The sequence below is a fragment of the Lithobates pipiens genome, unplaced genomic scaffold (genome assembly GCF_037356315.1).
Source record: "Lithobates pipiens isolate NorthernLeopardFrog02 unplaced genomic scaffold, aLitPip1_a1.2 Scaffold_23, whole genome shotgun sequence".
NCBI classification, from domain to species: domain Eukaryota; kingdom Metazoa; phylum Chordata; class Amphibia; order Anura; family Ranidae; genus Lithobates; species Lithobates pipiens.
The window spans coordinates 215,552,179-215,575,585 of record NW_027507785.1 but is presented as its reverse complement, the minus strand read 5'-3'; the positions used below and the strand labels follow the sequence as shown (position 1 = coordinate 215,575,585).

Here is a 23,407-nt window from a genome sequence, read left to right as displayed (position 1 = left end):
GTTCCCTTTCCGTGTGTATATATAGTTAGTTAGGTTAGGGTTTTGGGGTTGCTGTGTATTATTTGCATTCTTGCTTGTTCATGGTTTGCTGTGTTTGGTTTGCACGTTTGTCTTTATCCTTAATAAATATATATATATATATATATATATATATATATATATATATATATATATATATATATATTTATTTATTTATTTTTTTCACTTACCTTTGAGCCTGATGACTTTAGTTCAGACCATTGATCCGTTTACTCTGTGCTGGATGCCAGTGTTAGGCATCCCTCCCATGACAGCGACACATTGGGTTATATAGGTTTGCATTATCACATTTTGAGGAAGTGTGGGGAGTGTTAGCAGCTACTTTATAGTTTAGTTGACACCTTTTTGTATTTTACATTTTTTGAGGTTTTAGTTTGTATCCAGTTTCCTGACAGTTCGAATGTATGAATGTACACTATTCAGGATTGTAGGACAAAAGTAATGGTCAGAGATACACGGTGACCCTATCATATCTGTCCATGTTACTAGCCCCTATATAGGGTTTAAGCTTTGCCTGTTACAGACCTGGACCAGCAGAGCAACTTGTCGTTACCAAAACACAAAATGAAGAAATAAGCAAATATGCAGAATTCAGTGTTTGAAACAAAAGTACAGACACTGATCTGGATGCCCTGCTTCTATTGTATTAGAATAAAATGAGAAGCTGACTGAAGTAACTGAAGAAAAACAAATGAACTGAGCTAACCTAGGAGTGATTTCTCTGTAAGGAAGAAGAGCTTTCCAAAAAAACCCAAGACACTCAGAGTGGGGTAGGGTTCTGGGGAAGGACTTCCAGGAGAACTATGAATTTCAGCCTGTGTCCTATACTGCACAATAGAAATAAATTATAGGCTTAGATGCACTTTAAAATACCCTGTGCTGCCAGCAAATAGGAGAGTCACAGCATGGCTCTCTCAACCAAACCACTCCCCTCCCCAACAAACACTGCTCCAATCAACAGCCCTGCTTGGGGTTGAGGAAATTGTGTATGGAAGGGGCTTGGTGAATTGTTGGGAGGGATAGGACTCTTCTTTGTATAAGAAAGCTGCAGTCCAACTTGCCAATGTGTTAGTAACACAGTATATTTTAACCCTTGCCATTGGCAGTGGCATTTTAATATTTTTTTATTATATATTAATTACTGTGCATGTAGCCTAGCTACATGATTAATAGTGAGGGTTTAATTTGGCTTTAACCACTTCCATACCACAGTACGTCATATGATGTCCTGGGCTTTCAGTGGGGATATCTAAATAATACCTGTGGCTGCAGGCATTATTCAGATTATATCTTTTTCATCCGGCAATTCCCTGCACTGTAAGAACAATCATAGCAGCAGTTCAGCCGCTGGATTGTTCTTACAGGGAGTGGGACGGGTGCCCCCACCTTCTGCCTGTGCCGGAAGAGGGCCATAGAGATTTCAGAGGAACAGATGACTGCGGCCATCTCTAGGACACTCGGGGCCCCGGCGTAACATTATGAGATCACGTCCGGGCAGTTGTATATGGTAAGCCGAGATAGTTTCGTTTTTCTTTTCTATCTCAGGCTTTCCAGCCTGGAGGAGAGATGTAGGGCATTATTGTCCACAGATTTCTCCATAAAGAGGACCTGTCATGCCCTATTCCTATTACAAGCAATGTTTACATTCCTTGTAATAGGAATAAAAGTGATTAAATTTTTTTTTTTTTAAAAGAAAGTGTAAAAAATAAAAATGTAAATAAAATAAATTTAATTGCCCCCGTCCCTGCGTGTTTGCATGCAGAAGCGTGCGTATACGTAGGTTGCGTCCGCATACGTAAACGATGTTCAAACCACGCGCGGGGCATTGCCACAAAAGTTCAACTGAGAGCAATCATTGTAACCCAAGACCTCCTCTATAACGCTAATCTGGTAACCTGTAAAAAATTTTAAAGCATCGCTTACGGAGATCTTTAAGTACCGAAAAAAAATTGCGCTTTGAATAATTCCTGCGCAAATACCGTGAGACATAAAAAGTTACAATAACCGCCATTTTATTCCCTAGGGTGTCTGCTAAAAAAAATACAAAGTTTGGGAGTGCTGAGTAATTTAGCAAGAAAATTATGGATTTTTAAATGTAGGAGGAATGCTGGAATTTGCATAGTATGGAAGTGGTTACATTATTTTACAGTCCTTTCCACAGTCAGCTAAATCGAATTAAAAGTTGTAAAGCACTGAGCAGCCTTTCTCCAAGTAAAAATTTCAACTTCATATAGAGAACCTCTTTATGCCCAAACATAATGTACTGTAAATACTGGCCTACAAAGTGCAAAGTGGGGAGCTAGCACCTGTATTATGGCTTCTTTTTTTAACCCTGTTGTGTCCTCTTCACTTGGCAGTGTGGGTTCCTGTGACTCTTCCTGTGGTTGCTCTGAAGACTGGATCAGGTAGTTATCAAACATGTTACGTTTCTGGAAATCCTTAATAAAGAAAAGAGTGGGTTTTAGTTTACAGAAATTAAGATGTGTTGAGTGTAGAAAGTTATTGTTTTAGACAAAATATGTAAATAGGCGTATAATAGTGCGCTTGTTCAAATATGTTATAAAATACCACAAAAATAAATTAAACATAAAACCTTCAAACTTCATATATGGAATAAATGATCAAAAGCATATAATATATATGTGCAAAAATAGGTATATAAAACAACGAAAGTCCAAGTGCAAAATAAATATTTCCAGTCCTTATGATTATAATCAATCATATCCAGTAAAAATAAAAAAAAATAAAAAATAGATAAGAGATATATATCTATATATAGATATATATGCAAGAAAATATATCCAGTGAAAAAATTAGGCAAGTGACGCAACTCGTCAGGTGGAGCCTGTGACGTCACTTCCTGTGTCCACAGTGTGTGTAAGTGCGGTGAGCAGGCAATCTATTTCTCTTCTACCAATGATTTCACTGAATTGAAAAGTAAGCAGATATTATTAAATGTATTACATCTATTGGCAATATTGCGCTATGGTGTTTTTTGTGCTGAGTGTTTGCAGACCGTGAGTCATTGAGCATTAGAGCCCTTTAACACCAAGCCGCCCCAAGCATCGGCGGTAAAGTACTATTTTTAGCGCCGCTTTACCATCGTTTTAGTGACGCTAGCAGGGCGGTTTTAACCCCCCACTAGTGGCCGAAAGGGGGTTAAATCCGCCCGCAAAACACAGCCAGAGCGGCATTTTGCCGGTGGTATTGCAGCGCTGCCCCATTGATTTCAATGGGGAGCAGCGGTGAGTCCACCACTCCAAAGAATCTGCTGGCAGGACTTTTTTTTCCTGTCCTGCCAGCACACCGCTCCAGTGTGAAAGCCCTCGGCTTTCACCCTGCAGTGAATGGAGCCGATTTTTTCAAGCGCTATTGTGCCTGAAACACGGCGGCAGTGTGAAAGGGGTCTTACAGTGGAGTCCACAGCCCAGCAGACACCTTTTGGATATAAAAGCATTGTTTGACCTTAGGGCCATTTCATCTATTGGTGGTGGTGGGTGCAACATTTTTTCACTGGATATTTTCTTGCTATCTATATATATATATATATAAAAATATATAATTTTTTTTTTTTCCTGAATATGTTTGACTATAATCACAATATATGGACTGGATATAATTGTTTTGCACTTGGACTTTCATTGTTTATATACCTATTTTTGAACATATATAGTATATGCTTTGATCATTTGCTGCCTACACTATTATACACCTAATTACATATTTTTGCTAGTGTGTGAGTTCAACGATCAGTGATAGCAGCTGTCCCACTGTTTATAGGCTTTATTTGCACCTATCAGTGTACACATTATTTATTGTTTTAGACAATCCGTCTGATTAAAAAAAAAAATGTACATGTTTTATATGCCCGACATATCAGCTTCAGTTTATCAGTTTTTCAGCCTTAAGGCATATTCAGATATGTTGCAAAGCTCACCCTTCCCTTGCTTGGGAACTGGACTGACTGCAACAGTTAGCATAAGTTTGCGCCTGCTTCCGAGAATACATTCAAAATATAACAACATAACACCAACGGTTTAAAAAAGAAGCAAGAATGTGGCCACTTTCTCATGGACGTCCCAGCTAAAGGCCAACACTTTGTCACATACTTTGTCCTAATGTATTTATATATGTGTGGCTTGTATGCACCAGTCTTGTTGACGTATCTCTTAATCTTTAACCACCTCAATACAGTGCACTTACACCCCCTTTCTGACCAGACCAATTTTCAGCTTTCAGAGCTCTCACAGTTTGAATGACAATTACTCAGTCATGCAACACTGTACCCATATGAAACTTGTGTCCTTTTTTCCACACAAATAGAGCTTTCTTTTAGTGGTATTTGATCGCTAGTGGGTTTTTTATTTTTTGTGCTATAAATAAAACGTCAATTTTGTGAAAAAAATGCCTTTTTCTTTGTTTCTGTCATAACTGTTTGCTAATTAGTATTTTTTCTTCATAAATTCTGGCCAAAATTTATACTGCTACATATCTTTGGTAAAAATAACACACATTAGCGTATATTATTTGGTCTTTGTGAAAGTTATAGAGGCTACAAACTATGGTGCCAATCACTGAAAATTACAACAAAGAAAATGGGGGCCCCCTGGGGGTGGACTTTTAAGGCACGTACAAATTATAATAGTATACAAATTATTTTATTACATAAAACCAAACAAAAGGTAATTGAATATACAGTATATATTAAAAAGTACACCAACAGGTAAATATACAACCAGTATTGATGCTATGTCGTATCATTCATTTGAACAGAAAACGCCCTATGCGTTTCGGAGCTTGGAAAAGCGTGTCCTTCTTCAGGGGTGTGTGGATACAATGTTTCTGTAGAATAATACTGTTAACATATATGACAATAGCCGCTGGGCACCATTTGATAAAAGAACAATTATACAGGACCATATGGGTATATTTGACTCCGCCAATGCTCGAGGTATATGCCCCAGTCTATCTCTATTCAATAAAGTGTTGCAGAGATCCTGCAGGAGTGGTGTGAAAACAGGTCTGCAGTCCCCTATTGGGGGAAGAAGATTTTTTCCTGCAGACCTTATTGGCAGGACGCCGGCTGGACGGACCTCTCATCCTCTCCCACAACTCCATATGGTGAAGTGTTATTCTGGGTAAAACAACTATAAAAGTCCCAGTTCATATGAAAAAAATCTTCTTCCCCAATAGGGGACTGCAGACCTGTTTTCACACCACTCCTGCAGGATCTCTACAACACTTTATTGAATAGAGATAGACTGGGGCATATACCTCGAGCATTGGCGGAGTCAAATATACCCATATGGTCCTGTACAATTGTTTGTTCTTTTATCAAATGGTGCCCAGCGGCTATTGTCATATATGTTAACAGTATTATTCTACAGAAACATTGTATCCACACACCCCTGAAGAAGGACACGCTTTTCCAAGCTCCGAAACGCGTAGGGTGTTTTCTGTTCAAATGAATGATACGACATAGCATCAATACTGGTTGTATATATACCTGTTGGTGTACTTTTTAATATATACTGTATATTCAATTACCTTTTGTTTGGTCTTATGTAATAAAATAATTTGTATACTATTATAATTTGTACGTGCCTTAAAAGTCCACCCCCAGGGGACCCCCTTTTCTTTGTTGTGATGTTTTAGGATGTGGCACAACAAATTTACGTGACCCTGTCATACCCTCTCTTTTGTTTATCACTGAAAATTGATCACATCGGGTCAGGCCTTCAGTATATCAGGTGTATCTCATTTCTTGAGACACTAACAAGTCAGCTAAGTACAAATACCCCCCAAATGACCCCTTTTTAGAAAGTAGACATTCCAAGGTATTAAGTAGCATGGTGTTTTTTTTTAAGTTGTCATTTTTTCCCACAATTCTTTGCAAAATGATGATTTTTTTTTTTACAAAATTGTCATCATCAGGTTATTTTTCACACACAGCATATGCATACAACAAATTACACCCCAAAATACATTCTGCTACTCTTCCCGAGTACGGCGATAACACATGTGTGAGACTTTTACACAGCCTGGATGCATACAGAGCACCAACATTGAAGTAGTACCTTCAGATGTTCTACGAGCAAAAATGACGCATCTCATTTCTCAACCACCTATTACACTTTTGAAGGCCCTGGAGTACCAGGACAATGGAATTGCCCATAAATAACCCCATTTTGGAAAGCAAACACCCCAACGTATAATCTGTGAGGCATAATGAGTCTTTTGAACGGTTCATTTTTTTCCAGAAGTTTTTGGAAAATGTGGAAAAAAATGAAAACGCATTTTTTTTTTACACAAAGTTGTCAATTTATAAGATATTTCTAACACATAGCATGTATATAGCCAAAAATTACACCCCAAAACACATTCTGCTACTCCTCCCGAGTATGGCGATACCACATGTGTAGGACTTTTACACAGCCTGGTCACATAGAGAGGCCGAACATTGAAGATGCACATTCAGGTGTTCTAGGAGCATAAATGACACATCTCATTTCATTCCTACCTATCACACCTTTGAATGTCATGGAGCACCAGGACAGTGCAATTACCCACAAAATGAAACCATTTTGGAAGCAAACACCCCAACGTATATATTCTATGAGGCATGGGCTGCAAATAGGTACTCGGGCACTCAGATGGGCCGTGACAGGTACTCGGGCACTCAGATGGGCCGTGACAGGTACTCGGGCACTCAGATGGGCCGTGACAGGTACTCGGGCACTCAGATGGGCCGTGACAGGTACTCGGGCACTCAGATGGGCCGTGACAGGTACTCGGGCACTCAGATGGGCCGTGACAGGTACTCGGGCACTCAGATGGGCCGTGACAGGTACTCGGGCACTCAGATGGGCCGTGACAGGTACTCGGGCACTCAGATGGGCCGTGACAGGTACTCGGGCACTCAGATGGGCCGTGACAGGTACTCGGGCACTCAGATGGGCCGTGACAGGTACTCGGGCACTCAGATGGGCCGTGACAGGTACTCGGGCACTCAGATGGGCCGTGACAGGTACTCGGGCACTCAGATGGGCCGTGACAGGTACTCGGGCACTCAGATGGGCCGTGACAGGTACTCGGGCACTCAGATGGGCCGTGACAGGTACTCGGGCACTCAGATGGGCCGTGACAGGTACTCGGGCACTCAGATGGGCCGTGACAGGTACTCGGGCACTCAGATGGGCCGTGACAGGTACTCGGGCACTCAGATGGGCCGTGACAGGTACTCGGGCACTCAGAAGGGCTGTGACAGGTACTTGGGTACTCAGATGGGCTGTGACAGGTACTATGAGGGGTGGTCACAGGTCCTCTTTATTGGGGGGGGGGGCAATCAGTGTGATTGGTGTACACTGTAAGCGGTAACAAGATGTTACCGCAATCTCCTCCTCACACACGATCTGTGTGTGAGGAGGAGAACCCGATAACATCTCGTTACCGCAGTTTGTTTACATTTTAGTGATTGGCTGTGTAACGATCACAGCCGATCACGTGGGTAAACAGCTGGCCAATGGCAGTTTACCAGTGTCGGTGACGAGCAGTGATCCTGGGAACACGCCACCACTGACGTGCTCGTGCCGTGCACAACGTGGGTGTGACCATCTGTCACGTGGTAAACAGCCATACCCAATGGCTGTTCACCCCCTTCGGTGGCGAGCGGTGTCTCCGTGACACGCCGCCACCGAAGAAACAGGGATGCGCGTGCACGATCATGCATATTCCCTGTTTAAACGGGAGGACGTCATATGACGCCCTCCTGCCACAATTGGTGCGCCGCCTGGCCGTCATTTGATGGCCGGAGGTCGGGAAGTAGTTAATGGAATTGTATAAATATCTTGAGAAGCGGAAATATTAAACAGAAGCTTTTTATTCTTAAGTGTCAGCTTAATCACTTCAAAGTGTGCATGCTTTTATATTCAATCTGATCAGGGGTAGATGCAATATCGGACATTTGTTATGAATCCAAAACAGTACTACGCTGCCAATTTTTAACATTTTTATATTGTTACTCTTTTAATATCACATTTACTATACTAAGATTAAAGTGATTAAATAAAAAAAAAAAATGTAAGATAAAAGATGTTAACCCACAATCAGAAGTGCTCCCTAACAAGGGAGTCACCCCCTTATCTGACCGCATCAGAACTTGCGGTAACAATGCAGCACTGCATTATACGCAAAAGTACAGTGCCTTGTAAAAATGTTTGGCCCCCTTGAACTTTTCAACCTTTTGCCACATTTCAGGCTTCAAACAAAGATAAAAAAAATTTAATTTTTTGTGAAGAATCACCAACAAGTGGGACACAATTGTGAAGTGGAACGAAATCTATTGGATATTTTAAACTTTTTTAGCAAATAAAAAACTGATAAGTGGTGCGTGCAAAATTATTCGGCCCCTTTACTTTCAGTGCAGCAAACTCACTCCAGAAGTTCAGCGAGGATCTCTGAATGATCCAATGTTGTCCTAAATGACTGATGGTGATAAATAGAATCCACCTGTGTGTAATCAAGTCTCTGTATAAATGCACCTGCTCTGTGATAGTCTCAGGGTTCTGTTGAAAGTGCAGAGAGCATCATGAAGACCAAGGAACACACCAGGTAGGTCCGTAATACTGTTGTGGAGAAGTTTAAAGCCGGATTTGGATACAAAATGATTTCCCAAGCTTTAAACATCCAAAGGAGCACTGTGCAAGCAATCATTTTGAAATGGAAGGAGTATCAGACCACTGCAAATCTACCAAGACCTGGCCGTCCCTCTAAACTTTCAGCTCAGACAAGGAGAAGACTGATCAGAGATGCAGCCAAGAGGCCCATGATCACTCTGGATGAATTGCAGAGAACTACAGCTGAGGTGGGAGAGTCTGTCCATAGAACAATCAGTCGTACACTGCACAAATCTGGCCTTTATGGAAGAGTGGCAAGAAGAAAGCCATTTCTCACAGATAACCATAAAAAGTCTTGTCTAACGTTTGCCACAAGCCACCTGGGAGACACACCAAACATGTGGAAGAAGGTGCTCTGGTCAGATGAAACCAAAGTCGAACTTTTTGCCCACAATGCAAAACGATATGTTTGGCGTAAAAGCAACACAGCTCATCACCCTCAACACACCATCCCCACTGTCAAACATGGTGGTGGCAGAATCATGGTTTGGGCCTGCTTTTCTTCAGCAGGGACAGGGAAGATGGTTAAAATTGAGGGGAAGATGGATGCAGACAAATACAGGACCAATCTGGATGAAAACCTGTTGGAGTCTGCAAAAGACCTAAAAATGGGACGGAGATTTATCTTCCAACAAGACAGTGATCCCAAACATACAGCAAAATCTACAAAGGAATGGTTCACAAATAAACGTATCCAGGTGTTAGAATGGCCAAGTCAAAGTCCAGACCTGAATCCAATCGAGAATCTGTCGAAAGAGCTGAAAACTGCTGTTCACAAACGCTCTCCATCCAACCTCATTGAGTTCGAGCTGTTTCGCAAGGAAGAATGGGCAAGAATTTCAGTCTCTCGATGTGCAAAACTGATAGAGACATACCCCAAGCGACTTGCAGCTGTAATCGCAGCAAAAGGTGGCTCTACAAAGTATTAACGCAAGGGGGCCGAATAATTTTGCACACCCCACTTTTCATTTTTTTATTAGTTAAAAAAGTTTCAAAAATCCAATAGATTTCGTTCCACTTCACAATTGTGTCCCACTTGTTGGTGATACTTCACAAAAAATAAAAATTTTATATCTTTATGTTTGAAGCCTGAAATGTGGCAAAAGGTTGAAAAGTTCAAGGGGGCCGAATACTTTCGCAAGGCACTGTAACCGTATTTTCTTTAAAACAGAAAAAGTAGTGTAGAATTGCAACATTACAGGGCTGCCCGCAAACTTGTGTCCAAGCAGGCAGATGATGCGCTTACATCCAGTCTGTAGAAAAAACTTGCAGCCAAGCAGGCATCAGACGATGCGCTTGCATCCACTCAGTAGAATTTGGTAAAAGTGTGAATGGACAACTAAATCACCGCCTTGCACACCAGAGCGACTGACACTCGATGTCGGAAGCCAGAAAGGAACCATATGTCATGGTGGAATGGGCCATAGCAGGAAAGGGGGGGCACCTGCCCCTTCAAGGCGTAGCCCTGTACCACATCTGTTTGACCCACCCAGAAATGAAGATCGACTAGACCGCCATACCTCTTTTTCAGACCAGCTACCGAAACGAACAGAGATCTAACTCCTGAAAGGGGAGCCGTGGCACACAAATATATCCTTATAGCCCTGATCACATCCAGGGAATAAAGGGCCACCTCTTAGGATGTGTCTGTTTAGAACACAGAGCTGGTAATACACTATCATCATTGATGTGGAACGCCGAAACCACCTTTGGCAGAAAGGAAGGTTGTGAACGCACCACCTTATCCTTATGGCTAACCATACAGGGCGACTTGCAAGACAAGGCCGCCAGTTCCGAAACCCTCCTGGCCTATGTAATAACCACTAGAAAGACCCCTTTTCTGAGAAAGAGTAAACAAGAGAATTCCTCTGATGTTCTCAAAATGGCGGTTTCTGAAGCGCCGATAACACCAGATTCAGATCCCACGGGGTAACAGTGGACGCACCGGAAGAACTACAAGTCGGACCCCCTGAACAACAGTGCTCACTAAAAAGTGAGACGCCAGGGGTCGCTAAAAGAAAGACAGCCAAGGCTGATATTTGTCCCCTAATGGTGCTTGAAACAGCAGGATCCTGGAAACTATATAGGTGCACGAATGCCATCCTTTCTCCTCACACAGAGATGTATGCCTTCCTGGTACAAAGGTATATATTTTTTTAGCTGAGATCACAGAGTCCGATAGGCCTCGGTACCTTAGCATCTGGCTCTCAACAGCCTGCCGTTAAAACCAGCTATGGTAAAACAAGATGGAGAATCGGACCTTGAAACAGGTCTTCTCGCAACGGCAGTCGCCAGGGAGCCTTTGCAACCAGGCGTACTAGGTCGGCGTGTCAGGGACGCCAAGGCCAATCTGGGGGAATTGGTATTACTGGGACCCCCTTGGCCTCCACTCTGCGGAGCAGACGTGGTAGTAGATTTTTCAGAAGAAAGTCATAGATCAGCCGGTACTGATACCATGGAGCCACCAGCGCGATTGACGCGTCTGCCCAAGGATCTCTTATCCTGGATACGAATCTCGGCTCCATCCGATTGAGACGGGAGCCAGGAGATCCACATCTGGTGTGCCCCACCACAGGCACAATAGCCTGGACATGTCTGGATGCAATGCCCATTCTCCTGGGCCCAGCATCAGGTGACTTAGGTAGTCTGCCTGCCAGTTTCTTCCTCCCGGGATGTAAAGGCCGGTACCTGTCGCTCTGTCCACTGAAGGATGTGAGTGACCTCCCGTGTTGCAGCCGAGCTACTTGTTTCTCCTTGATGGATAAAATATGCGACTGCCATGGCGTTGTCTGACTGGATCCTGATCGTACACCCTCATAGTCTCATGTGGAGAGGCAACCCTGATCGCTCCGAGTTCAATACTGATCAGCAACTTGGGTTCCTCACCCGACCAGAGACCCTGGGTCGACTGTACTCCCAGTAGTCCACCCCAGCAGGTCAGGCTGGCGTCTGTTGTGATCACAGCCCAATGCAGAGGTAGGAACGACTTTCCAGACTAAAGTGCCGGGGACCTCAGCCACCAGAGCAGGGAGTCCCTGACTGACTGGCTCACCTAAATCTGCTGATCCAGGGATAACGGAGATATATGTCTCATTGTGTCAATATCTCCTTCTGCAAGACTCGGTTTACTGCAGCTCTGAGAGTCTGCACGGAGAAAACTCTCGCTTCCATAGAGTCCAGCGGTAGGCCTTGGCACTCCAGCACTGAATTGGTATGCGCACCGACTTCTTAGGTTCAACTGCCACCCAAATACCTGCAGGGTTTGCATTGTGATCGCCACATCCTCCTTTTATTCTGAGGTGGAAGCTGCTCTCAGGAGGTTGTCCTGGTGACTTACGATTGTGATCCCGCGTTGTCTCAACGCCAAAATTGAAGTCAATTCCTTGGTAAGGACTCGGGGTGCTGAAGCCAAGCCAAAAAGAGAGAGCCGCAAACTGTTAGTGGGCTTCCCCGACTGCATTTCGCAGAACCCTCTGAAGAATATGGGTATGTGCAGGTACGCATCCTGGATGTCCAAAGATGCCAGGGAGTCCCCTTGATGGAGTACAACAACTGAGTGAACTGATTCCACACTGAGCCTCTGGTACTTAAACAAAGCAATTGAGGCTTTAGGTGCAAGATTGGACATACCCCTTCCTTCTTTGGGGACTACAAACAGATTGGAGTAGAACCCCTGGAAACTTTCCTGCACCGGGACAGACACTATCACCCTGAGGATTAGCAGGTCCCATACTGCCCCCATGGGGCCTTCCAGCTAGCCGGGAGTAAGGGTATGCTGGAAGGGAAGATCTGTTTGTTGGCCAAGAGAGAAACTCTATCTTGTAGCCAAGGAAATCAGTTTGCAGACCCATTGGCTAGATAGCCTAGAGGCCCACTGGGCTGCAAACTCCCAAAGGCGACCCTCATTCGGGCGGGGGGAAAAACCTTCATGCGGTAACACTTTTCTGGCAGGCTTGTTAGACTTGCAGTTCCAGGGACGCTTATGTCCCTAAGGATCGTCCTGTTGGGCTGGGAACGTTTAGCCGAAGTCCCGGATGGACGGAAAAGCCTCTTTTGAGTGGAAAATTATGGCCTTTGCCTGCGGCATGGCTCCTTTGTCTTCCCGGCCTGTGGGACAAAGGTACTCTCCCCACCTGTGACTTTCGTAATGATGTCATCCGAGGCTCCAAAGAACCGCTCACCAAGGAAGGGTAAATCTGTTAAGGCTTTTTTTAAATGCCTGGTCAGCCGACCAGCCTTTCAGACAAATCAGGCGCCTCAGCACCACTGACACTGAAACCCTGGATAGCGGAATAAACGTATCCAGAGCCAGGATTCCAACGTATTTACAACCGTGCACCAACTGGTCTGCTAGTTCCACGCAGACGTGAGTAGCCTGCTGCTTCTCCATTTTGCGATGCAAAAGTTTTGCCCATCTAGTAAGTGTCTGCGACACAAGTATTGTGGTCAGTACTGGTCGTATTGCTGACCCCCCAACCGTAAATAAAGAATGGCCCACTGCCTCAGTTCCTGCCCTTGGGGTCCTAAAACACAGGAACCTCTTGTACCGGGATCATGGTTACTTTTATTTAAGCTACATACTGGGGGGTCCATGACCGGAGGAGCCGGCCATTATTTAGGAAGACTCTCCTCAAGGGGGAATGCCTCTCCATGCGTTTTGGGACCTAAAAAGGTCTGTTGTGGTCGCCCCCATTCCTGTAAATGAACTTATCAAAATAAGTCAGATACAGAAACACCTTAGGTGTACGGGTTGGCGTACGGGACCCAAAAGGGACCACTACCTCAGTAGAGGAATCTGCTGTGTCCTGAAATTTCAGGGTATCACGCACAGCTGTGATAAGTGCTCCAACAAGCAATTTGTCCCGTGCGCACACAGACCGGGACTCATCCCCATTGTCCGATCGGTCCTGGAGAGCTCTGAGGCTGGTGACCCCTGCTCTGATGCTGAAACAGAGCAGGGGTCACCAGCCTCAGAGCTCTCCCTGGAGGAGGGGGGGTTAGGGGGCGCTTTTTACCAGCCTTGCACCCATGTACCGCCTCCATCTTGGCAACGAACATGTTAAGGACCGCCGACAAGCGTCCAGAGGCACTGCCTGCAGGCAAAAGGGTTGCAATTTCCTGGATTTTGGGGGAAGAAACACTAGTTTCTGAAGCCATACTGACCCTACCCTGTCTGCCACCTGTTGGGGACTTAGGAGAGTGATGGTCAAACCCTCCAAACTGCTGCAGGCTGAGGGGCCCCCACCAGAGGACCCACCACCCTGTCAGAGTTCTGCGCTGTCCAGCTAGGTGTGCCTGCGTCAGCTCCCAGGTGCTTGTGAGAGAAAACCACGCTGTGCTGAGCTTCAAGGAACAGCACTGAGGCATGAAAAACATGTTTAGGCTACAACAAAATGGCAGCCAAGCATCCAGTACAAAGGACATAATCACTGGGAAAATAGCCGCCGAACTAGAGAAAAATGGTTACTGACCATGCTTCTCCCTGGTCACATCAAAAATGGCCACTGAACACTGTATACAGAGAGGGAAAGTGAAACACCGGCAGAGGAAATGGCGTCAAACAGCGCTATAGCAATCAGCAGACACAGACCTCCAGACACCCAGGGGAGAAACAACAGACATCTAGAGCACAGCCACCCAGCGCAGCCCCCCACCCAAGGTGACAGCCCCCCCAAGGGGCCCCTGTCTATGTGGCACACACACCGCTCAGCAGCCCATGCAGCATCACCCACAGGGGGCGGGGGATTAAAGATAGGGACAGGGAGTAAAGATAGGGACAGGGAGACAGGAGAGGGAGGTGAGGGACCCCCAAATTGACCTCCAAGGGAATGCCCAGCTGCTCAGCCCCACCGAGGCAGGGAGAGCTGTACTTAACAGTCCTGACGAGCTGGGGAACATTCCATCACATACCCACTCTCCGATCAGTACAGTGTGGCTGCTGGCCCGGCACACTGTGACGCAGACATCGTAAGCCCGGTCATGTGTGTGCCCTGGAGCATTACGCTCACCGGCCACCCCTGGAGCCTGGGGGGCATGTCATGGAGGACCCAGCGTTAAGTTCTGGTATTGCACACGCTCGCTGGCCAGGCTGGGGAGACTACAAGGATAAGGGTATCCAGCCTGTCACCCAACCAGCTGTTAATAGCAGATCACAGAATCTTAATCTTGCGCAAAAGGCAAATTTCTGCAGAAAAAAATTCACGGACCGATGGGCCTGCAAAGTTCCTAGGTCCTTCTCCTTCACTGGGCAGAAAAAAACTGAGGCTGCAAGAAGCAGGCTGGAGGGTTGTTACTGAAGGGACCGCCCCTTGGGCGGAACTAGAAAGTTCTGTCTTTTGTACATGTGAACATGTTCTGCCTAGTCCTCTCCTGAAGGTGAAGTAACAACCCAATGGTCAAGAATAAAGGAGCTGTGTCAGTCCGTGAACTACAGAGAAAAGGATTTTATGCCGAGTACAAAAATCCAATTTTTGTCTCATTTTAATGAGTGGCCACGTGTCTTATTAAACACTCTTGGGCGGAAAAGTTTTATCCCTATTGTGGGGTCACCAGTATGGTATTTGTAAATTGAAATCCTATCCCCTCTCAAGCGTCTTTTTTTCTCCAGAGAGAATAAGTTCAGTGCTCATTACCTTTCTTCATCACGAAAAGATCTTCCAGTCCCTTTACTAGCTTTCTGCCCTTCTTTGTACTCGCTCCATTTCCAGTACATCCTCCCTGAGGACTGGTGCCCAGAACTGGACAGCATAATCCAGGTGAGGGCAGACCAAAGTTTTGTAGAGTGAGAGAATTATCGCTTTATCACTTGAGTTAATCCCCATTTTAATGCATGCCAGTATTCCGTTTGCTTTGTTAGCAGCAGCTTGGCATTGCAAGCAAGTCTATTATCTACTAGGACCCCCAGGACCTTTTCCATCCTTGAGTCCTCCAGAGGTTCTCACCTCAGTGAGTAGATTGCATTCATATATTTTTGCTACCCAAATGCATTATTTTAAATTTCTCCACATTAAACTACCTTTGCCATATAGTTGCCCACCGCATTCATTTGTTCAAATCTTCTTGCAAGGTTTCCACATCCTGCGGAGAATTGCCCTGCTTATCTTAAAGCGGAGCTCCACCCTAAAGTGGAACTTCCGCTCATTGGAACCCTCCCCCCCTCCGGCGCCACAATTGGCACCTTTCAGGGGGGAGGGGGGTGCAGATACCTGTACAGTACAGGTATCTGCACCCACTTCCGGCATAGATATCCGCAGAATCTGAGGATATTTACGCCACTTCCCGCGGGTCCCCCTCTGTCTGCTGGGAAACACACAGATCCCAGAGACAGCGTGGACCATCCTTATTGCACATCACGACTCGCGCATGTGCAGTAGGGAACTGGGAAATGAAGCCGCAAGGCTCCACTACCCATACCCAAGATGGCGGCAGCACCCGAGAGACGATCGAGAAATCGGCTTCGGATGCCGACATCGCGGGCGCGCTGGGCGGGTAAGTGTCCTTATTTTAAAAGTCAGCAGCTGCAGTATTTGTAGCTGCTGGCTTTTAAAAGAAAAAAAAAACAAAAAAAACTGCGGAACTCCCACTTTAATATCTTCTCTTAAGACAGAGATTAAACTGTTTACCCCATCCTCCAGGTCGTTTATAATCAAATTAAATTGGATTGGTCCTAGCACAGAACCCCGGGAGACCCCACTTTCCACCCGTGACCATTCCGAGTACTCCCCATTTATCACCACCCTATGAATTTGTTCTTGTAGCCAGTTTTCAATCTGTGTACTCACTCTATGATCCATGCCAATGGACCTTACTTTGTACAGTAAACATTTATGGGGAACGGTTTCAAAAGCTTTTGAAAAATCCAGATACACCACGTCTACAGGCCTGCTTTTATCTAGATGGCAGCTCACCTCCTCATAGAAGGTTAGTAGATAAGTTTGGCAAGAATGATTCTTCATGAGTCCATGCTGATTACTGCTAACAAAACTGAGGCTGCAGGAATCAGGCTGGAGGGTTGTTACTGAAGGGACCGCCCCATGGGCGGAACTAGAAAGTTCATTTTTTTTGTACATGTTAACATGTTCTGCCTAGTCCTCTCCTGAAGGTGAAGTAACAACCCAATGGTCAAGAATAAAGGAGCTGTGTCAGTCAGTGAACGTAAGAGAAAAGAGGTTTAACCTTAAACTGTGTAGAGGGTTCTTTAATGTAAGAGCAGCAAGGATGTGGAATTCCCTTCCACAGGCAGCGGTTTCAGCGGGGAGCATCGATAGTTTCAAAAAACTATTAGATAAGCACCTGAACGACCACAACATATAGGGATATACAATGTAATACTGACATATAATGACACACATAGGTTGCAACTATGAAGATGCCCTGTGATGTATGATTAAGAAATATCACCAACAAGTTTCTACTATTTCCCATTATCAATTTACTCTATGGTGGGAGGACTAAAAGGTTTTAAAGGATAGATTCACCTTTACAAAAAAAAATAATAAATGCACAACCTTTTGTAGGTAAAAAAAGTGCATTTATTTTTTATTGGATGCCTGGAAAGCATTGCAATCAGCAGATCGTGGGTGCTATGTAGGGCTCTTGCAGACTGTAAGTTGTTTGATTGTACATCGTGCGGCCAAGCAGTAACACACTAGCAGGAAGCATCAATGAACTACACCACAGCACTCAACAGTGCCGTGGTAGTTCATTGAGAACTACAAGCCCACAGCTGCAATGGCTGTTGGGCCTTGTTATTTTCAGATTGACAGAACACTATAAATGGATGACATGGGCAGAGCACCGCACAGCCTCGTCTTTTAAAGATTGTGACATATTGACAGGGGGAGAAGATCCCCATCTAGCGGTCAGACTGGGGATTCGGGAACCGGTACATCTGTAACATGTTACATCCTAAATATAGGTGTAAGATGTAACATGTTACAAAAGGTGAGCTTATCCTTTATACCCCATTTTTAACTGAATGCTGGGCTGACATTCCAGAATCTCATCCAGACCCTAAACAGCATTGTGTGAAATAGCATCAATGAAGGTGGTATCTCAGCTGATCACTCCAATACAATAGTAGTATGGGTTGGATTGCTGCCTGCCACTATTCTTATATAACAGCAGCCCAAGTTATATAACCATGCTAATGAAATCAAGGGTGTGGAAGAAAAACGCATTTGTCACTACATCAGTGAGGGAGTTGAATTTAAGAAACTGTTTTCTGTAACATGCACTTTTATTCAACCTTGTCCTGTGATGTCACAGCAGCCCATATCTCAGTGAAACAATTTGAAAAAAGCGCAGGTAAGCATTTTATAAAACAGTGGGTTGAAAAGAAAAAAATGAACCCCATTCCACAGATTTAATGTGGATGGGGGAATCACTACCGTTGTGCTATTGTATTCTGTCGAAGGGGAGCCTTCCAAGTTGTCAGAATACAATTGTAGCAAAGTCTTTAACCTCTTCCAGCCTAATAAGGACATACAAGGCCAAAGACAACTGACATTATTCAATATTTAGCGGGTTGAGAGACATAGTGGGTGCAAAGATGGTGAAAGTCATTGGGCATTCTTTAAACAGTTCTTTTTATATTTTGCAAGGGAAAAAGTGTTAGGGCTGGGACACCCTTGAGTAGTTAAAATTTCAATTGGCAGGCTCTGAGACTTCAATAGGAGGACAGCCGTACAGGTAAAAGCCCCAGCAAGGTGCCACTTCTGCAAGTTTAGGTTTGCCGTCTCCTATGGCAACAGTATCTAACAGTTCCTAATACAAAGTTCAACAGTTCTTCCAGCTTTACTACAATGTCTACTTGTAGTTCTTCAGCCCCTGGAGCTTCTAGTCTCTCACTGGACTCTCTGATTCACTGAATTCGAATCCCCTGAGCTCCTCAAGGCTTTTGCAATGGTATCTCCCTCAATCGTCACTCACACTTCCCTGCTGGGTCCCTAGCTTGGCGCTCCAGGTATCTTTCAAGCTTCACCCCTGCTAATCGACTTGGTCCCTGGCTTGACACACAAGGCTGCTCTTGCAAGCGTCACCTCTGCTGATTGGGTCCCTGACATAATCACAGCCTGAAGTTTCCAGATTCCCCACCAAGCCCATTCGGTGAGAATACTGCTCCAGTACTTTCTTCAGTTACTCACTGTGGTCCCTGGTAAAGGTGGTTGGTCCCTTAGTGGCGTCAGCTTCCCTTTTCCGGCCAGCAGAACCGTCACTGTTGGTTAGACTGCAAGCCACAGTCCCAACCCTGCGATGCCCTCTTACTTCTGGATAGGCCCTCACAAAGCCTGGCAGCCAGATGCCCCGGGGATGGGCTTAATCTCCAGCCTAGCAGCCCGGGGCGTACGACACATATCCACCCAGAAAGCAGTCCGTGTGGCACAGAACATAGATCACCTGCCCCCAGGTGGCACAGAACATAGATAACCTGACTCCCCTGGAATATATAGGTTCTCCCAGCAGGCTGAGAGATTTAAGAAAACTCCTGCCCAATGGCTGAGATATCCCATATACCCATAACTTGACTTAGAAATGTCGTCCTCACATCTAATGCCACCAAGTGTCCAGCCACCTAGTGGCATAAGAGAAAAGTACAAGGCCAAACTTAGTGTTTGTTAACCCAAAAAATAAAATGTAGATTATGGTCCCTGAAAGCAGATTACAGAAAACCTGAACATTGCACTTCCTGTATCCACTCTCTAAATAGACCACGATAGCTCCACCCTGATCACCGTGGTCAAAGTACGCCCCTCTGTCATACACTGTCCCCTCTGCTCTCCCCCCTCACCCCCTCCTGCCTCACTGTCACCTGCCTCCGTGTTGGTCCCTGGCCCAATAACCCCCCCACCCCCCCCCCACTCCCTGCTATTGCTTGTAAAATAAAATCATTAAATTTTCACTGCCAGCCCCTCTATTAAAGGCTGGCACAAGCACACTATGTCCGTTTTACAAAACGAGCAGTGTAAATACCTAATTTTAACTGTCTTCAGGCCGGTCAAGACTCGTGACTGCTTTACAGCTCCGAGACAGGGCTTCTGTGGAGGAGACGATCAGTCATGTGATCTCCCATGGCTGACGTCAGGGGGAGATCACTGCCCCTCTCTCAGAAGCCATTTATCAGAGCTGGAAAACAGCCGTGAGTCATGTCACCGGCCTGAAGACAGCTCAAATTAGGTTTTTACACTGCTCATTTTGTACAACTAAAGACATTGTGTGCTATGTCAGCCTCTAATAGTTACAGTGCCTTGCGAAAGTATTCGGCCCCCTTGAACTTTTCAACCTTTTGCCACATTTCAGGCTTCAAACAAAGATATAAAATTTTTATTTTTTGTGAAGAATCACCAACAAGTGGGACACAATTGTAAAGTGGAACGAAATCTATTGAATTATTGAAACTTTTTTAACTAATAAAAAAATGAAAAGTGGGGTGTGCAAAATTATTTGGCCCCCTTGTGTTAATACTTTGTAGAGCCACCTTTTGCTGCGATTACAGCTGCAAGTCGCTTGGGGTATGTCTCTATTAGTTTTACACATCGAGAGACTGAAATTCTTGCCCATTCTTCCTTGCAAAACAGCTCGAGCTCAGTGAGGTTGGATGGAGAGCATTTGTGAACAGCAGTTTTCAGCTCTTTCCACAGATTCTCGATTGGATTCAGGTCTGGACTTTGACTTGGCCATTCTAACACCTGGATACGTTTATTTGTGAACCATTCCTTTGTAGATTTTGCTGTATGTTTGGGATCATTGTCTTGTTGGAAGATAAATCTCCGTCCCAGTTTCAGGTCTTTTGCAGACTCCAACAGGTTTTCATCCAGTATTTGGCTGCATCCATCTTCCCCTCAATTTTAACCATCTTCCCTGTCCCTGCTGAAGAAAAGCAGGCCCAAACCATGATGCTGCCACCACCATGTTTGACAGTGGGGATGGTGTGTTGAGGGTGATGAGCTGTGTCGCTTTTACGCCAAACATATCGTTTTGCATTGTGGGCAAAAAGTTCGATTTTGGTTTCATCTGACCAGAGCACCTTCTTACACATGTTTGGTGTGTCTCCCAGGTGGCTTGTGGCAAACTTTAGACGAGACTTTTTATGGATATCTTTGAGAAATGGCTTTCTTCTTGCCACTCTTCCATAAAGGCCAGATTTGTGCAGTGTAGGACTGATTGTTGTCCTATGGACAGACTCTCCCACCTCAGCTGTAGTTCTCTGCAGTTCATCCAGAGTGATCATGGGCCTCTTGGCTGCATCTCTGATCAGTCTTCTCCTTGTCTGAGCTGAAAGTTTAGAGGGACGGCCATGTCTTGGTAGATTTGCAGTGGTCTGATACTCCTTCCATTTCAAAATGATCGCTTGCACAGTGCTCCTTGGGATGTTTAAAGCTTGGGAAATCTTTTTGTATCCAAATTTTAACTTCTCCACAACAGTATTACGGACCTGCCTGGTGTGTTCCTTGGTCTTCATGATGCTCTCTGCGCTTTCAACAGAGCCCTGAGACTATCACAGAGCAGGTGCATTTATACAGAGACTTGATTACACACAGGTGGATTCTATTTATCACCATCAGTCATTTAAGACAACATTGGATCATTCAGAGATCCTCACTGAACTTCTGGAGTGAGTTTGCTGCACTGAAAGTAAGGGGGCCGAATAATTTTGCACGCACCACTTTTCAGTTTTTTATTTGCTAAAAAAGTTTAAATTATCCAATAGATTTCGTTCCACTTCACAATTGTGTCCCACATGTTGGTGATTCTTCACAACAAATTAAAATTTTATATCTTTATGTTTGAAGCCTGAAATGGGGCAAAAGGTTGAAAAGTTCAAGGGGGCCGAATACTTTCGCAAGGCACTGTATATATTAGTTTGATATATATATATATATATATATGCTAACAAACCCTTTTAGTAGAAATCAAAAGGATATCTACAGTAGCTACCCCTGACAAGGAATTTGGTGAGGAGCTCCCTGACTAAACCCCAGAGCGCTACACGATGATCTGTACTGCTGGCTATAGTTCACGGGACTGATTGGGGAAAAACGCGACAGGTTGATTGTACACACATGTATACAACCAGCTAGCACAAACATGGATCAAAATTGCTGCTGAACGGGCCGAATTTCGATGTATGGCCAGCTTAACAGAATGATTAGAATTGCAGAACACACCACTGTCAGGGTCAACTGTACAAATTCCTGCTGATGTGACTGGCTGTTATGGCCAGTATCTCCATTTAATTGTATTTAAATAAACTCAGCTTTATAGTACTTTCCTTTACTAAAATTGTTCCTGAGATGGATGTGAAGATAATCATAAGTTTCATTTCTGCTTACTTTACTTGCCTGGTAGTATTCAAGGTCTTGGACCACGCTGGCAAGGCCACGATGTAACAGTAACTGATGCAGATAAACATCTTCGTCGGTTGACGTATCACAAAGATACAAATGGAGCCGGCCTAACACGTACTGTAGAACAATGCCCACTAAAGGACCATGTGTACAGTATTGCTGAAAAATTTTCATCACTTCATTTGACCATCGATCCTGAGAACAAAGTTTAAGAACTGTTAAGAGAAAGAAGATATGGTCAGGCTTTTCGATTTAACATTATCTGTGTCATTACCTCTACTGGTTTCACGAAAGCTAATGAAGAAGGCACTGCCTGGGCAGGTAGTCTCATATAGCAAGCCCTGGATGCAGGAAAATAATATAAATATGTTAATTTAGCAGAGCACATTTTTTAAATCATTATATTAAAAGTAAAATTTTACTACCTAGCCCCCCACCCACCAACCCAAGGTGCTTACTTTCTCTGATGAAAGCTTTGCATACAGACCTGATGGTAAAAAATACAGTGCTGGGTTGCCCACACTTGCATACTAATATTTCATATTTGAATAGCATGTTGCTGATGCAGTACTGGTAGGTGAACTGGGCTTTTAAGACTAGATCATATTATAGTACTGTAATGATGGGCACTCAACTCCCTCCCCATTAGCAGAGTAGCACAGGGAAGTGTCCGTGAGACAATAATGCATTCCAATCCCACAATTCCCCATGTCGAACCTCCACTGAGAAGGGGGGCACTGTGCACCACACATTGTAAAAGATGGGGAACATGATTTGGTTCTCTAACTTTGCGGTAGCTGCGATTGTCAGCTTTTGTGATGGGGAAGAGATTGGATGCAGTTCTGCTAGGGGGGAGTTGGGGGGGGGGGGGGTCCCTGTTTCCAGGATGAGCACTGTCATTGGCCACTGCTATTGTTGAGATTATGCCTGAACCTTTGCTTCACTTACTACTGAACCCCTGTACTCTGTGTCCCTTTAAGCCACAGCCAGTATTCAGCGCAATGAATATCACACCCAACTTTTGCTGAGGCACTTCGCGCCACAGTTTTTCCTCAGCTGAAATTATATAACTTATGATCCTGCACACAGGCCCAATGCTTTCAGAAAATGCCCCTGACCTGAGCTCCTCATTACGCATCCATTCCAGGTGTTTGTAACATCACATACAAGCACGTGGGCTGGATGTGAGAGGTGGATCAGCAGGATGAGTGTGCAAGGACAGGTAGATGTGTCTCATCTCTGCTTCGTTTCACCACTTTTCTCATCTATGATATGCAGAGGGTACAGTGGTGGAGCAGAAGGATACAGCGGTGGGGAAAATAAGCTGGAGGAGTTCAGTGGTGGGCA

At 44.7% G+C, this 23,407-nt stretch overlaps 1 protein-coding gene across 1 annotated transcript in view; it reads right to left on the bottom strand.

Moving 5' to 3' along the window:
- The window catches only part of TDRD5 (tudor domain containing 5), a 521,267-nt gene that overhangs the window by 176,128 nt on the left and 321,732 nt on the right, over positions 1 to 23,407 (bottom strand). The window contains exons 11-13 of the mRNA XM_077452843.1: positions 22,335 to 22,401; positions 22,055 to 22,255; positions 2,346 to 2,477 (exon numbers count right to left, since the gene is read on the bottom strand). Coding sequence (XP_077308969.1) covers positions 2,346 to 2,477; positions 22,055 to 22,255; positions 22,335 to 22,401 — 400 coding nt within the window. The remainder of the gene's footprint in view (positions 1 to 2,345; positions 2,478 to 22,054; positions 22,256 to 22,334; positions 22,402 to 23,407) is intronic.